The sequence below is a fragment of the Mirounga angustirostris genome, unplaced genomic scaffold (genome assembly GCF_029215605.1).
Source record: "Mirounga angustirostris isolate CCGP_5_RB_7025 unplaced genomic scaffold, mMirAng1.0.hap1 SCAF_14, whole genome shotgun sequence".
NCBI classification, from domain to species: domain Eukaryota; kingdom Metazoa; phylum Chordata; class Mammalia; order Carnivora; family Phocidae; genus Mirounga; species Mirounga angustirostris.
In genome coordinates this window covers 84513479-84526441 of record NW_026991722.1, presented here as the reverse complement: position 1 = coordinate 84526441, position 12963 = coordinate 84513479, and the positions used below count along the sequence as shown (strand labels likewise).

Genomic DNA, 12963 nt, shown 5'->3' with positions numbered 1-12963 from the left:
GGGAGGGGTCATACCCAAGGGCCTGCCCTCCCCCCTTCCCCAAAACACACATCCTCTTTGATTGAAGGGAGGGCTCACAGGCTGTGATTTGCCAATTTGAACCATCTAAAGGGGAAATGGCCACTATGGGGCCCACCGCAGCTGGGACGCAATTCCCCTTCTCAGATGGAAACAGAACCTCGGGGAGCCCTGGATTCTGGCTGTCACTCTGGGCAGCCCCGGGAGCAGCTTCTGGGATGAAGGCCTGCAGAGTGAAGCTGCTCCTCCAGCGTAAAGGAGAACAGGGGCTCCCCGGGGCTCACTGCGTCAGTGTGGGTGCTGGAGAGTGGCCAGCGTAGGGGCTGGTCCCAGACCTGGAAGGCCAGAGGGTAATCAAATAGAGAAATGTGCTCCCGACTCAGTGGTTTTTCCGATAGTGGCAGTTGAAGGATCAATGCCTCTGACGGCCACTGGGCCTGATGGTACAGAGATGGAGAACTCTGGATCTCAGACCTCGAGGGGCTCTGATGAAGGAGGAATACCGGCATGAGGAAGGAGCCTTGGGTGCAAACTCATCTCAAACTGGCTTAAGTGGCAATAGGATTCCTGAGGTAGCTCATGGAATTTGAGGTTAGAAACGTAGCTGGAGGGACGCCTGGGTGGCTCAGTCGGTTAAGCGTCTGCCTTCGGCTCAGGTCATGATCCCAGGGTCCTGGGATCGAGTCTTGCATCGGGCTCCCTGCTCCGCGGGGAGCCTGCTTCTCCCTCTGCCTCTGCCTCTCTCTCTCTCTATCTCTCATGAATAAATAAATAAAATCTTAAAAAAAAAAAAAGAAACGTAGCTGGATCTCATGCATGGATTCAGGGAACTAAAGGGACCCAGAAGCCTTTTCTCCACCACTGCACACCTGCTCTGCCTGCTTGCTCCCCAGTGTCCCCAACTCCCGGGCCTCTGTAAAGGGAAACCCACAGTTGACACCCCGGAAGATTGCTCCAAACGGTGCCTTGGCCCAGCCAGGGGAGGGTCACATTCTGGAAGCAAAGGACTGCCATGCAGACAAGCCAGTAGGTGTCCCTGTCCCCAAAATGTCTGTTTTCATTCATCTACTTAGCGAATGTTTCTAGTTTTTACTTTTTTTTTTAAGATTTTTTTTTTTTTTTTTTTTTATTTGACAAAGAGAGAGGAACACAAGCGGGGGGAGTGGGAGAGGGAGAAGCAGGCTTCCTGCTGAGCAGGGAGCCCGATGCGGGGCTCGATCCCAGGACCCTGGGACCATGACCTGAGCCGAAGGCAGACGCCTAACGACTGAGCCACCCAGGTGCCCCAAAAAGTTGTTTTTTTTTTAATTGAGGTATAATTGACAATATAACATTAGTTTCAGGTATACAACATAATAATTATACTGTTTGTGTATATTGTGAAATAATCACAATAAGTAATTAACATCCATTGCCACACAAATTTTTTTTTTCTTGTGAGAACTTTTAAGACCCACTCTTTTAGCAACTTTCAGATATGCAATAGAGTATTATTTTTTTTTCTCAAGATTTTATTTATTTATTTGAGAGAGAGAGAATGAGAGACAGAGAGCACGAGAGGGAAGAGGGCAGAGGGGGAAGCAGACCCCCCGCTGAGCAGGGAGCCCGATGTGGGGCTCAATCCCAGGACCCTGGGATCATGACCTGAGTCGAAGGCAGACGCTTCACCGACTGAGCCACCCAGGCGCCCCCCTAGCAAATATTTTTATTTTTTTTAATTTAAATTCAACTAGCCAACATGCAGTACATCCTTAGTTTCACATGTAGGGTTCAATGATTCATCAGTTGCGTATAACACCCAGTGCTCATCACATCACGTGTCCCCCTTAATGCCTGTCACCCAGTTACCCCATCCCCCCACCCACCTCCCCTTCTGCAGCCCTGTTTGTTTCCCAGAGTCAAGAGTCTCTCATGGTTTGTCTCCCTCTCTGATTTCTTCCCATTAAGTTTTCCCTCCCTTCCCCTATGATCCTCTACGCAATTTCTTACATTCCACATGAGTGAAACTGTATGATAATTGTCTTTCTCTGATTGACTTACTTCACTTAGCATAATCCCCGCCAGTTCCATCCATGTAGATGCAAATGGTGGGTATTCATCCTTTCTGATGGCTGAGTAATATTCCATTGTGTACTTATACACTACATCTTCTTTATCCATTCATCTGTTGAAGGGCATCTCAGCTCTTTCCACAGTTTGGCTATTGCGGACATTGCTACTATGAACATTGGGGTGCATATGGCCCTTCTTTTCACTACATCTGTGTCTTTGGGGTAAATACCCAGTAGTGCAATTGCTGGGTCATAGGGTAGCTTTATTTATAACTTCTTGAGGAACCTCCATACTGTTGTCCAGAGTGGCTGCACCAGCTTGCATTCCCACCAACAGTGTAGGAGGGTTCCCCTTTCTCCACAACCTCGCCAACATTTGTTTCCTGACTTGTTAATTTTAGCCATTCTGACTGGTGTGAGGTGGTATCTTATTGTGGTTTTAATTTGTATTTCTCTGATGCCAAGTGATGTCAAGTAATTTTTCATGTGTCTGTTGGCCATTTGTCCGTCTTCTTTGGAGAAATGTCTGCTCATGTCTCCTGCCCATTTCTTGACTAATCGGATTATTTGATTTTTGGGTGTTCAGTTTGGTAAGTTCTTTATAGGTCTTGGATACCAGCCCTTTATCTGTAGTGTCATTTGCAAATATCATCTCCCATTCTGTGGGTTGCCTTTTAGTTTTGTTGACTGCTTCCTTTGCTGTGCAGCTTTTCATCTTGATGAAGTCCCAGTTGTTCATTTTTGCTTTTGTTTCCCTTGCCTTTAGAGACGTGTCTTGCAAGAAGTTTCACTCTAGCAAATATTTTTAAAAACAACCTGCCAGATCCTGGGGATAACAGTGCATGAAATGAGATCCTGTCCTTGTGGAGTTTATATTCAATTTGGGGGAGACAGTCAAAATCTCAATTGAAGTTGCTAGATCTGGTGGAAATAAGGTGATATGGGGAAGATGGCAGGGGAGGGAGAGCGAAGTGGTGAGCCTCGCAGATTCTGGGGGTAGGAGGGAGGATGGGTGGTCTGGAGAGAGCTGTGCATGGAAATATCAGAGGTAGGAAGCCTCCCAAAAACAAGGGGACAAAAGGAGAGGAGGTCAGGGAGGCAGTGAGGCCAGCCAAACATGGGGAGGCCAGCTTTTATTCTGAGTGGGAGGAGAAACCATAAGGGGTTTTGACTCTAAATATGGGGGTCAGCAAGCTTTTTCTTAATGGGCCAAATTGTAAATATTTTAGGGTCTGTGGTCATAGTCTCTGTTGCAACTCAACTCTGAAGGTGTAACGGGCAGTCATTGATGTTGCGTAAACAAATAGGAATGACTTTGTTCCAATACTTTATGCTCACTAAAACTTGTATTTCACATACTTTTTACTTGTCACTATTCTTTTTTTTAAGTTTTTTCTCCCCCAACCATTTAAAAATGTGAAAAACCATCCTTAATTTGTGGGCTCTACAGACACTTCCAGCAGGGTGGATTTGGCCTGTAGGCCTCAGTTTGCCTACATCTGCCTTAATACCTTACGTGGTCACTCTGGCCATTGTGTTGAGAACAGATTAAAGCAGGGAGCAGGAAGCTTGGTCTGGAAGATGTGATAGTACATTTTATGTCAATTTTATTCAGCCATGGGGTACCTAGATTATTTGGGCAAATATTCTGGGTGTGTCTGTAAGGGTGTTTCCAGATATTAACATTTGAATCCCTAGACTGAGGAAAGCAGATAGCCCTCCACAGTGTGGGTGGGCCTCACCCAATCAGGTGAGGGCCAGAAAAGAACAACAAAAAAAAGGGAGTTAAAAGGGAACTCCTTGCCTGACTATCCCTGATCATTGTTTTCTTTCACTGCTTTTGGACTCAAATGGAAACATCGGGTCTCCAGTTTGCTGACAGGAGACCTTGGGACTTGTGAGTCCCCATAACTGTGAGTCAGTTCCTTATAATGAATCTTTCTATATACGTACACATCCTATTGGTTCTGTCTCTCTGGAAAACCCTAACACAGAAGCTCAGTCCACATCAGAGATGACAGGGACATGGACTAGTGGGTTAACAGTGGCAGTGTGAGCAGCATTTGGAATATGTGCATATTCTGAAGCTACAACCAACATGAGTAGCTGACAGCTCATGGTGGGGTATGAGAAAAGAGATGGGAATCAGGTGGGGTGGGAGGCAGGGAGCAAGTCAAGGGGGCTCTCATAAAGGAGGCTGAAAAGCATGGACTTTATCCTGGAGACAAGGGGACCCACTTCTGTCCCCCTCAGAGATCTTGACAGATTCTGTTCTAGAAACCATTACTCTGGAAGCAAAAAAGGGAACAGGTGGGTGGTGGTAGAGGAACCAGTTACAAGGCTGTTCAGACAATGGTCTGTTCTCTCTACGAGGGGAAGTTTCTGGCAGGTGCCCAGACAGCTATATGGGATTCTCTTCCTTGCCATCTTTTGTGGCATTTCCATCCACAGCCCTTAGCAGAAACTGGCCACGGTGGGCACTCATTTTACTGTCTTGGGGAACCGTAGTTGAGGGTGGCCGTATGCAGTCCTGCAGTTTGTTAACCGTGAGGTGCCTTTTCTACCTTCTACAACCCAAGTATCATTTTGGCACGGAAATGAACCTGCAACAACTTCCTGTTATTTATGGGGCAACTTCCCAGTTCTCAGATCTCTCAGTGCAGCCCCCAAGCTTGGATTTTGTCGCTTAAAATACTGATGGTTGATTTCTCGATCAGGGCACACAGCTTCAGTCTTAACACCGAACACAGCTGGACCACTTGGTCATTTGCTCAACTACAATTTTCTCCAGGACTTTCATACCCTCACTGAAAAAATAAGTATTTACCCACTGAATGCCAAGATGACAGAATCATGACTAATGTGTGTGGAGGGGGTGGGGGTGGGGGTGGGGGTGGAGAGAAGTAATGAGAAGACAGCAGGACTATAATGAAGGCAGGGCCGCCGTTTGGGACCAGAGAGGCACCCAGTGGAGGTGAGGCTCGACTCATCTGGCAACCCACCCCCTCAGCTCCTACAGCCCCTCAGGGCCCCCAGGCACTGTGTGACCTCTTTACATTGTAATCTATTTGCATCGCCCAGACCAGTTGGCAGCAAAGGTACTTTATTTGTATCTGAAGTCCTAGCGCACGCAGCACCTGGCACCAGATGAGCTCCTTCTCTTTCCCTTTGCAACACTGGTGACTGCTGGTCTCATTCAACCCAAAGCTTTCCCCACACCCCACCACCTGCCTGCTAGGCCTTTGTCTGAATCATCTCTCTCCAGCGGGGCTGCAAACCCACCGCTGTCATCCTTTCCAAAAATATTAAGACCAGTGTGAGAAAGCTTCTCCACTTAAAAAACAAAAAACTAAGCACCCCGTGGTTTTGGTAACAGAAAAGACCTGGTTTTCCGTCCTCCTGAGTCGAGCATACTGCAGTGATTCACTTGCCTCCCAACCCCAGGCTCCCTGGGCAGGGGATGGGCAGAGCTTTCTGGTCACCCGGTCACCCGAGCTGTGCCCTTCACCCAAACACGCCCCCCACCCCACACTAACTCGGGCCCTTAACATGTTTTGCCTGGCTGCATTTCCGTACATACAGTAAAGCTACACTGAACTGCAGATTCTAGCAGCTTCTCCAAACTCCCCTTTCTCCACATTTCAGCCAACCTAACAAACTTAGCAGCCACCTTACCCTTGAGTACTTCTGAATCTGGAGCAGTATCTCCCTTGTACCTTTTCCAGAAACTTGCCATCGGGGAACAAAAGCTCATTCTGACTAGTGTCGCCTAGCAATCTCCTTCCACCTCTGTGATAGACTGAACTCCTGGGGGCCAGGAAGGAAGGCCGATAGGGGCACATCAGCCCTCTCGGCCTCACAGCTGGACACAGCCCACCAGGGAGGTGAGATCACCTCCACTTCAAATACAGCTCGCAGCTGGGACTGAGATTAAGCATATTAAAGTATATTGCTTTATATCATATTGGTTGAAAATCTCTTTCCCAGCTTCCATGACCTTCACTTTGACATTTTAAAGTCTTAGGTAATTTGATTTTTATGGAGCCAATCTAGCTTTTCCTTTGTGATTTATTTTTTTTTTTTTTTTTTTTTTTTTTTTTAAGATTTTATTTATTTATTCATTAGAGACAGAGAGAGAGAGGCAGAGGGAGAAGCAGGCTCCCAAGGAGCAGGGAGGCCGATGCGGGACTCGATCCCAGGACCCTGAGATCATGACCTGAGCCGAAGGCAGACGCTTAACCATCTGAGCCACCCAGGCGCCCTTCCTTTGTGATTTAAAAAGTTCCCCCCAAACTAAAGTCTAGATAGAAAAGGACTTTTTCTTCTAAACTTGAAAATAAAATTTCTTTCAACTACTAACTCCATCAGGAACATACACTGGTGTCCCGCTGGGCGGCTCTAAGGAGTCCCTGCCCCCCAGAGCTACTTAATGTCACTGCACCACTTCCTTCCCCCACTGATTTAGGATGCTTGTTTCAATGTATCATTAATTCATCATTCAAACATTAATTTTAATAACTTCTCTCTGGGAATAAGGACATTTATGGGAAATAGAAAATTCAGTAAAATCTATTAGATAAAAATTACCCACAGCCGGTACCTCCACATAGCAACAACAAAACTTGCATTCAACGAGTGAATATATACTGTATGTATTCATATCCTTAAGAGGGCTTGTCATAAGCAATCTGTCCTGGGCTGGTTAATTAACCCTGCTAAACTAATTTTTCCTCTGCTAATTCCTGAATAGATCTCCCGCTGGTTTCTTTGGGGCAAAATTCCCAGAGGTGAAAACCCTGGGCCAAAAGGTAGGAACGCTGAAGACTTCAGATGTATCTTGTCCCACTGCCCTCCGGAAAAGCTGTGCCAATAAGCATACACCCCCTCCAGCCTTGCAGGAAAGGACTTTAACAAAGGGCACTGTCCAGCACTGCCTGTCTGAAGGAGGAAAAGGTGTGTGTCCTTGGCCATGGCTCACGTTCGAGCCCCCTGCTGGCTTCAGGACATTCTAACGTGCTAGCAGAAAGAGAAGGGCCACTTAGAGTTAACAGATTTTTAAGAGCCAACAAAAAGTTTTTCTGGACACAGAACACCAAGAACGACAAGGGAAGTAGCCTTTAAAAAAAAAAAAACGGAAGTCCTCCCTCAATGGGGCCTGGCTGGCCGTCTGGGGCTGACATGGTGACCTTTAGGTTTTCTGGCCTAGAAGGCAGGCCGCCGGAGTGAGAGAAAGCCGGTCGTCAGCACCTCCCACAGGCGCCTGCCCCCTGACCGTGGGCATCCTGGAGGGGCACAGACAGCATCTGCCCACCCTACTTCCTGCAGCCACGCACAGGCTGACCACAAACCCAGCTGCCGTCCTCCTCACGGACTACAGCAACTTTAGGAGAATGTCCTTGAGGAGGGGGAGCTTTGTGCCAGTTATTCATTATGTTTACAAACCTTCGGAAAAACCAAATGGTGGGGGATTGTTTGCTACAATCACTGAAATGTCATGAGATGCTATTTTGGTGTAAAAAGGGAAGCTAAAAAGACCATGAAGTTCAAATGACCCTGAAAACCCTCTGTTGGAATAAAAATCACAGCTAAGCCGAGAGGGCTGCGCTTGTACTGAAGAAAACAATGCTTTCAAAGGCACGGTCAGGGACTCAGCTGGTCACACTGTCAGCCACGCACAGTAGCAAGAGCTCTCTGTGTGGCCAGGTGCGGGTATCCCTCTTCCCAACGACATGGGATTTGCATCCCTCCTTCAAAGCAGGGAAAGGGATGCCTCAAGATGAGGAGATCTGCCCCAGATCCCACCCCTGGTAAAGGCTGGAGGCCCGCTGGAACCCGGCACGTAGCCCTCCCTCCGCTATACCCCGCCAGACCTCCCCCGTGCTGGAGCGCAGCGGCCCACCCCCACCTCCCCTGCACTCACCCTCAGAGAGCAACAGCCGCCTGGTGGGTTCCACTGAGTCAGAGAGGCTGTGGGCTGCCTCAGAGACAGCTGAGGTGTGAAATAAACACGGACACCGTTTTGTAATCAATGATTTTTTATCTTTGAAAATGGAAGCAAGTGTTTTGACAGAAGACTATGGCCGCTCTATAAGAGCCGATCTAGGAGTAATTCACTGGTTTTCCTCTGGGATAGCACGGCTTTAAAAAGAAAAAGAAGAAAAACAAAACAAAACAAAAAACGACACAACAGGAAGAATAATCCACAAAGCTTCAGGCGCCGACTTTGAGCCTGGCTGGGCATCCATTCATTAAATAAGTCATAAGCTACACACTAAGATCAGGGTAATTTCTCCTTGCTCTGTCTTCTCTTTGAACCACATTCCCTACGGTGTTCCACCACCATCAACAGTTTTGTTTACTTAATTTGATTTCAGAACCTTAAAACATTTCTCAATCTTAAAAATGAAGATCCTCAGCAGATTACGTTGATAAAGAAACATGTACAGGTTTGAATATAAGTCACTGTGATTGTTTTCCTTACATCTCACTATCCACTCCCAACACACACACACACACACACACACAAAACCACATCAAACATTCAGATGCCTGGAAGTTGTGTAGACAGTAATCCCAATACTGGGTAAAAACATGGTACCTTTCCTATGCGGACATTAGCCCCAGCTCGGCTGTGCACTCCAACCCACTGCCGCCACCCTCCACCTCCATCCGGGCTCCCTGTTGCAGATGCTCCCCGCCAGTCCTGTCCCACACAGGCAGGAACAGGCACGCGAGCCCCTGGGTGGGCCCACTGGCACTAGACGTTTCATGTTCAAACACAGACACTCACTCAGCCCTTCCCAGAGATTGCTCAAATCTTGCTCCTCAAGCATGCAAAATGAGAACATGGAAATGGGAGAGAAGTTCAAGCTAACCTAGGAATGGAACAGGTATTCAGAGCTCAGTCGCTGGCCCCTGCGTCTGGGGAGCCTCTGTGTGAGCTGGAGGGGCACGGCAGGCTGGTTTGTGTGGCAAGCACAAAGGGACGAGTTAGTACACATTAAAGCTACAGCAGAGGCCTGCGCTCCTGGTCTGGCATCATGCTAGACCATTCTCCTCACCCTCAATATTCAATAGCACTCTCTGGCCTCCTCTTAGCTGAATGTGGGGAGAGCTCAAAGGCAGGGAGGACAGAAGGACTGGCTGGGGGAGCCCTGAGAGAGGCGGCTGCATCCATGAGACCGCGGGAAGGACAGGGGCTCCAGGGGCGCAGGGAGAACCACCCCTGCCTCCAGCACAACACAGGAACGGCATGGGATGTGCGCGAGAGCAGAGGATCACGTGGGGGCACGCACTCCCCTCCAGGTTCCCCAGGTCTTCGTCCCCTACTATACTCAAGAGCTAGGCAAGCTGCTGAAATGGGCAAGAAGGAGCACTCCACAGTGGTTTCTGTGGCTTCTTGTCCCGGGAACCCTTGTCAAGTATTGACCGAAACCTGAAACATGATGTTTAAAGTGATCAATGCAATAGATTCTATGTGTATAACAAAACTGCAGAAACACATGCTAGTTTAGGTTAGATTATAATCATCTGAAGCACAGGATAACCAAGAAGTGAAATTCCATTCTGGTACAACCACCCAGTTTCTAGAAAAGAGAAAGGGAAGAAAGGAAACAATACAATAGGAGCTTTTTTGATCAGGAGACTCCATGAAAGGAGAGGGTGGTGATGCGAACCCACGTGATTTTTCAAGTCTTCCTTCTGTACAGTCATGAGGATGACCAGGTTTGTGCTGCAAACGAGCCAGCACCATGTGGCTACTGCTCTGATTGTTCTCAGATGAACGTGTATACAAAATAATATCTTATCTTCATTTAGTTTATAAACATACACAGTGCTGTCCCTTTCAAATTAAGGAAAAAAAACACACACACACACACAAATACTGCAAAGTAGTAAAATACAAGGGGGGGGAAGCTACTTTTGGTTTTGGCAACATTAAAAAAAAAGAAATATAAAAAGCAATGTGGCATTGGTCCCTATTGATAAAAAAAAGGTACTTGGGCATGACACTGAATCAGAATTGGTTGGTTTTCTAAAATTCAGAATATCTGGGATTTTAAAAGTAGCACTTTTGTCTTTTAAAAGTTCGACAAGTCACATAACACTTAAAACATCAAAAAAGCTTTCTGATAAAAAGCTCAGCTATTTTAAATCACATTTTGTTTCTGCAAATTTGAGAGACGAATTGAGTTCTTACTGGAATGTGGCCTATCGCTGGTTGACAAATGTGACACAGAATGTCTCCGAATGGCAGTGCCTCCCTTTCGCCCTCCCTGGGACCACGCCAACAACCAGCTACCAAGCACAAGTTCCTGCTCCCATTTTGGGGGTGGGGGGGGTGGACCTTCAGGCTGCGATCTTCGCCATCTGCTGTTCTAACTTGGAAATGCGCTCATCTTGATTGCAGATTGTGTCTTTTATAGATTTGATCTCTTTTAAAATCTCATCCAACTTGGCTTCGTTGTGCTAAGGAAACCAGAAAGGGGGGAGTGGAGAGGGAAGAGGTTACTAAAACACAATAAACGAAGCTTACCACAGTATAATCTAATTTTCTACTTTGGAAGTGGCAAGCCACAGCCACCAAATTGGGCCTTCCGAGAAAAGTACTGCCTGCTGGTCAGTCCACCTGCCGCCCACAGCAGAACCAGGGTTCCGCAGCGCTACTCCCATTCCCCGTGCCTGTGCACTCACCTGGACTGACTCAGGACACAGTCAAACTGTGGGACAGGACCGATTCTTTCAGGCCTGCCTCACAGCCCAGCCACCCCACGCAATGCCATCAGGAGTAGCTTCTATGTGACCTGGGTCAGGGGTGAACTTCCAGAGGCTACAGAGCTCCCACCATCTCCCAGGGAGGATCCTTCTTAGAAGCTAACCCCGCCTGCCCTGCTTGCTAACTCTTCCAAAGAGGCCTTAGTCTGTCCCAGGTGGAGGCAATTCATTTGGAAACCCTACAGGCCACGGCGCCTCACGTGGCTTCCTCAATGACGGCCAAAGCACCAGCTCCTGCAGGTACCTTGGCTCTTCCTTCCACTCACCTTCTCCCATGCCCTGTCCTCCCTAGTTAGACCCTGCTCTCTCAGCAGCAGCACCCCCGGGGGCCATGCAGGTGTCCAACATCAGGCTTTGGTTCCCACCACTCCACTGAAACAGTTCTTGCCAAGAGGCCCAAGATCATCTTTGCTGCTGTCTCACTCACCACCAGATGCTTGTCTCTGGAACACTCAGCAACACCTGAACCCTCTTATCACTCTTTCCCCTTCCTGGGACCCTCTCTTTCCAGCACCTGTGGCCCCACACTCTCATGTTTCATTTCTACCCCAGTGAGACATGACTGTAAACACTGGGGAGAAACAGTTAAGAAAATACTGAAGCAGGGGCGCCTGGTGGCTCAGTCGGTTAAGCGTCTGCCTTTGGCTCAGGTCATGATCCCAGAATCCTGGGATCGAGCCCCGCATCGGGCTCCTTGCTCAGCAAGGAGTCTGCTTCTCCCTCTCCCTCTGCCCCTGGCTTGTGCGCTCTCTCTTTCGCTCACTCTTTCTCTCAGAGATGATAATAGATTGACTTCTACCCCGGTCCTTACAAAAAAACACAGCTAAAGGAGACAAAAGTGGCCACAAGCTCACAAATGTCATGTGACCAAGAAGGTCCTTACAAATAGTACATGTTCTCATTCACTAAAAGCCCTGAGCCCAGGGTGCCTGGGTGGCTCAGTCAGTTAAGCAGCTGCCTTCAGCTCAGGTCATGATCCCAGGGTCCTGAAATCGAGCCCCACATCGGGCTCCCAGCTCAGTGGGGAGTCTGCTTCTTTCTCTGCCCCTGCCCGTGTTCTCTCTCTCATTAAAAAAAAAAAATCTTAAAAAAAAAAAGGTAAATCAAAGCCCCGAGCCAGCCAAGCACACCCTCCACCTCCTGCAGGCCTTACCACACTGGCCATGTCTGGGGTTTTCTTAGGGACATTGATCAGGTCACACTTCTTATTTGCAGTGGGCTTGCTATCCAGAATGTTCTTCTTGACCACCTTGAGATCCCTGTTTTTGCCGGGAATGTATCCATGCTTTAAGGAGATGAGGACTGGCTCTGCATTCCTCCCCTCAAACCACTCCTCTGCCTCCAGCGCTGCTTCAGGCCCCGCTGTGTCAGGATACAGGTCATCTTGGAAAAGGTCGGACTACAAGAGACATTTTGGGAAAATCCTTAGTTAAAGAAGACAGACCTGGAATTTAAAAAATATTTTTAAACATGGATTGCCTAGGAAACTGGGCACTTACCTTCCTGGGAACAGTCATGATAATAGGCTCACACTTTCTCTCATGAAGTTTGAAGAATCTTCAAGGGGGAAATAAAGGCAAAGTTGTATTAAGTGAAAACAGGAGGCCAGGTAACAGGCTTCATGACTGACCACTAGTCTTCTACATTGCTGTATGAACACAAAATGCTTTGCCTATAACCTTAGCTGATCTACCCTGGGGAGCAGGTACAATTTGTGTTCCCATTTTCCAGGTGAGAAAAGAGAAGTCAAGAGTAACCATGCTAGGAAATGGTGGACTAGAAACAAGAACCAGGAGCAGAAGTTCATACTTCTGAGGATGGTCCAACTCCAGTCATCTGGGGGCTGACCAGCCATGGTGGAAACACCACCACCGATGATGATTCACTTCTGGAAAAGTGACCAAGTCAGCAGGCAAGAGAGAACAAACACCTAATATTAATAGCTTCTATGACTTGGATGCCAGGCCTTCTGCCAACTAGAGGTAGTTGAACGTTTGTCAGCATAAATAGGATTTTTAAAAAGGAAAAGAAAACAATCTTAAGATTAAAATGTTGGCATCCAAGCAAACCACATCATGTCTAACACTCAAGAAAAATTTGAAATTATCCAAAACGTGGC

At 47.6% G+C, this 12963-nt stretch overlaps 1 protein-coding gene across 2 annotated transcripts in view; it reads right to left on the bottom strand.

Moving 5' to 3' along the window:
- Positions 1-8086: 8086 nt before the first annotated feature.
- The window catches only part of CORO1C (coronin 1C), a 77737-nt gene continuing 72860 nt past the window's right edge, over positions 8087-12963 (bottom strand). For both annotated transcript variants that reach the window (XM_045887456.3, XM_054510477.2), the window contains exons 9-11: positions 12344-12401; positions 11998-12243; positions 8087-10538 (exon numbers count right to left, since the gene is read on the bottom strand). In XM_045887456.3, coding sequence (XP_045743412.1) covers positions 10419-10538; positions 11998-12243; positions 12344-12401 — 424 coding nt within the window. In that variant the 3' untranslated portion in view covers positions 8087-10418. The remainder of the gene's footprint in view (positions 10539-11997; positions 12244-12343; positions 12402-12963) is intronic.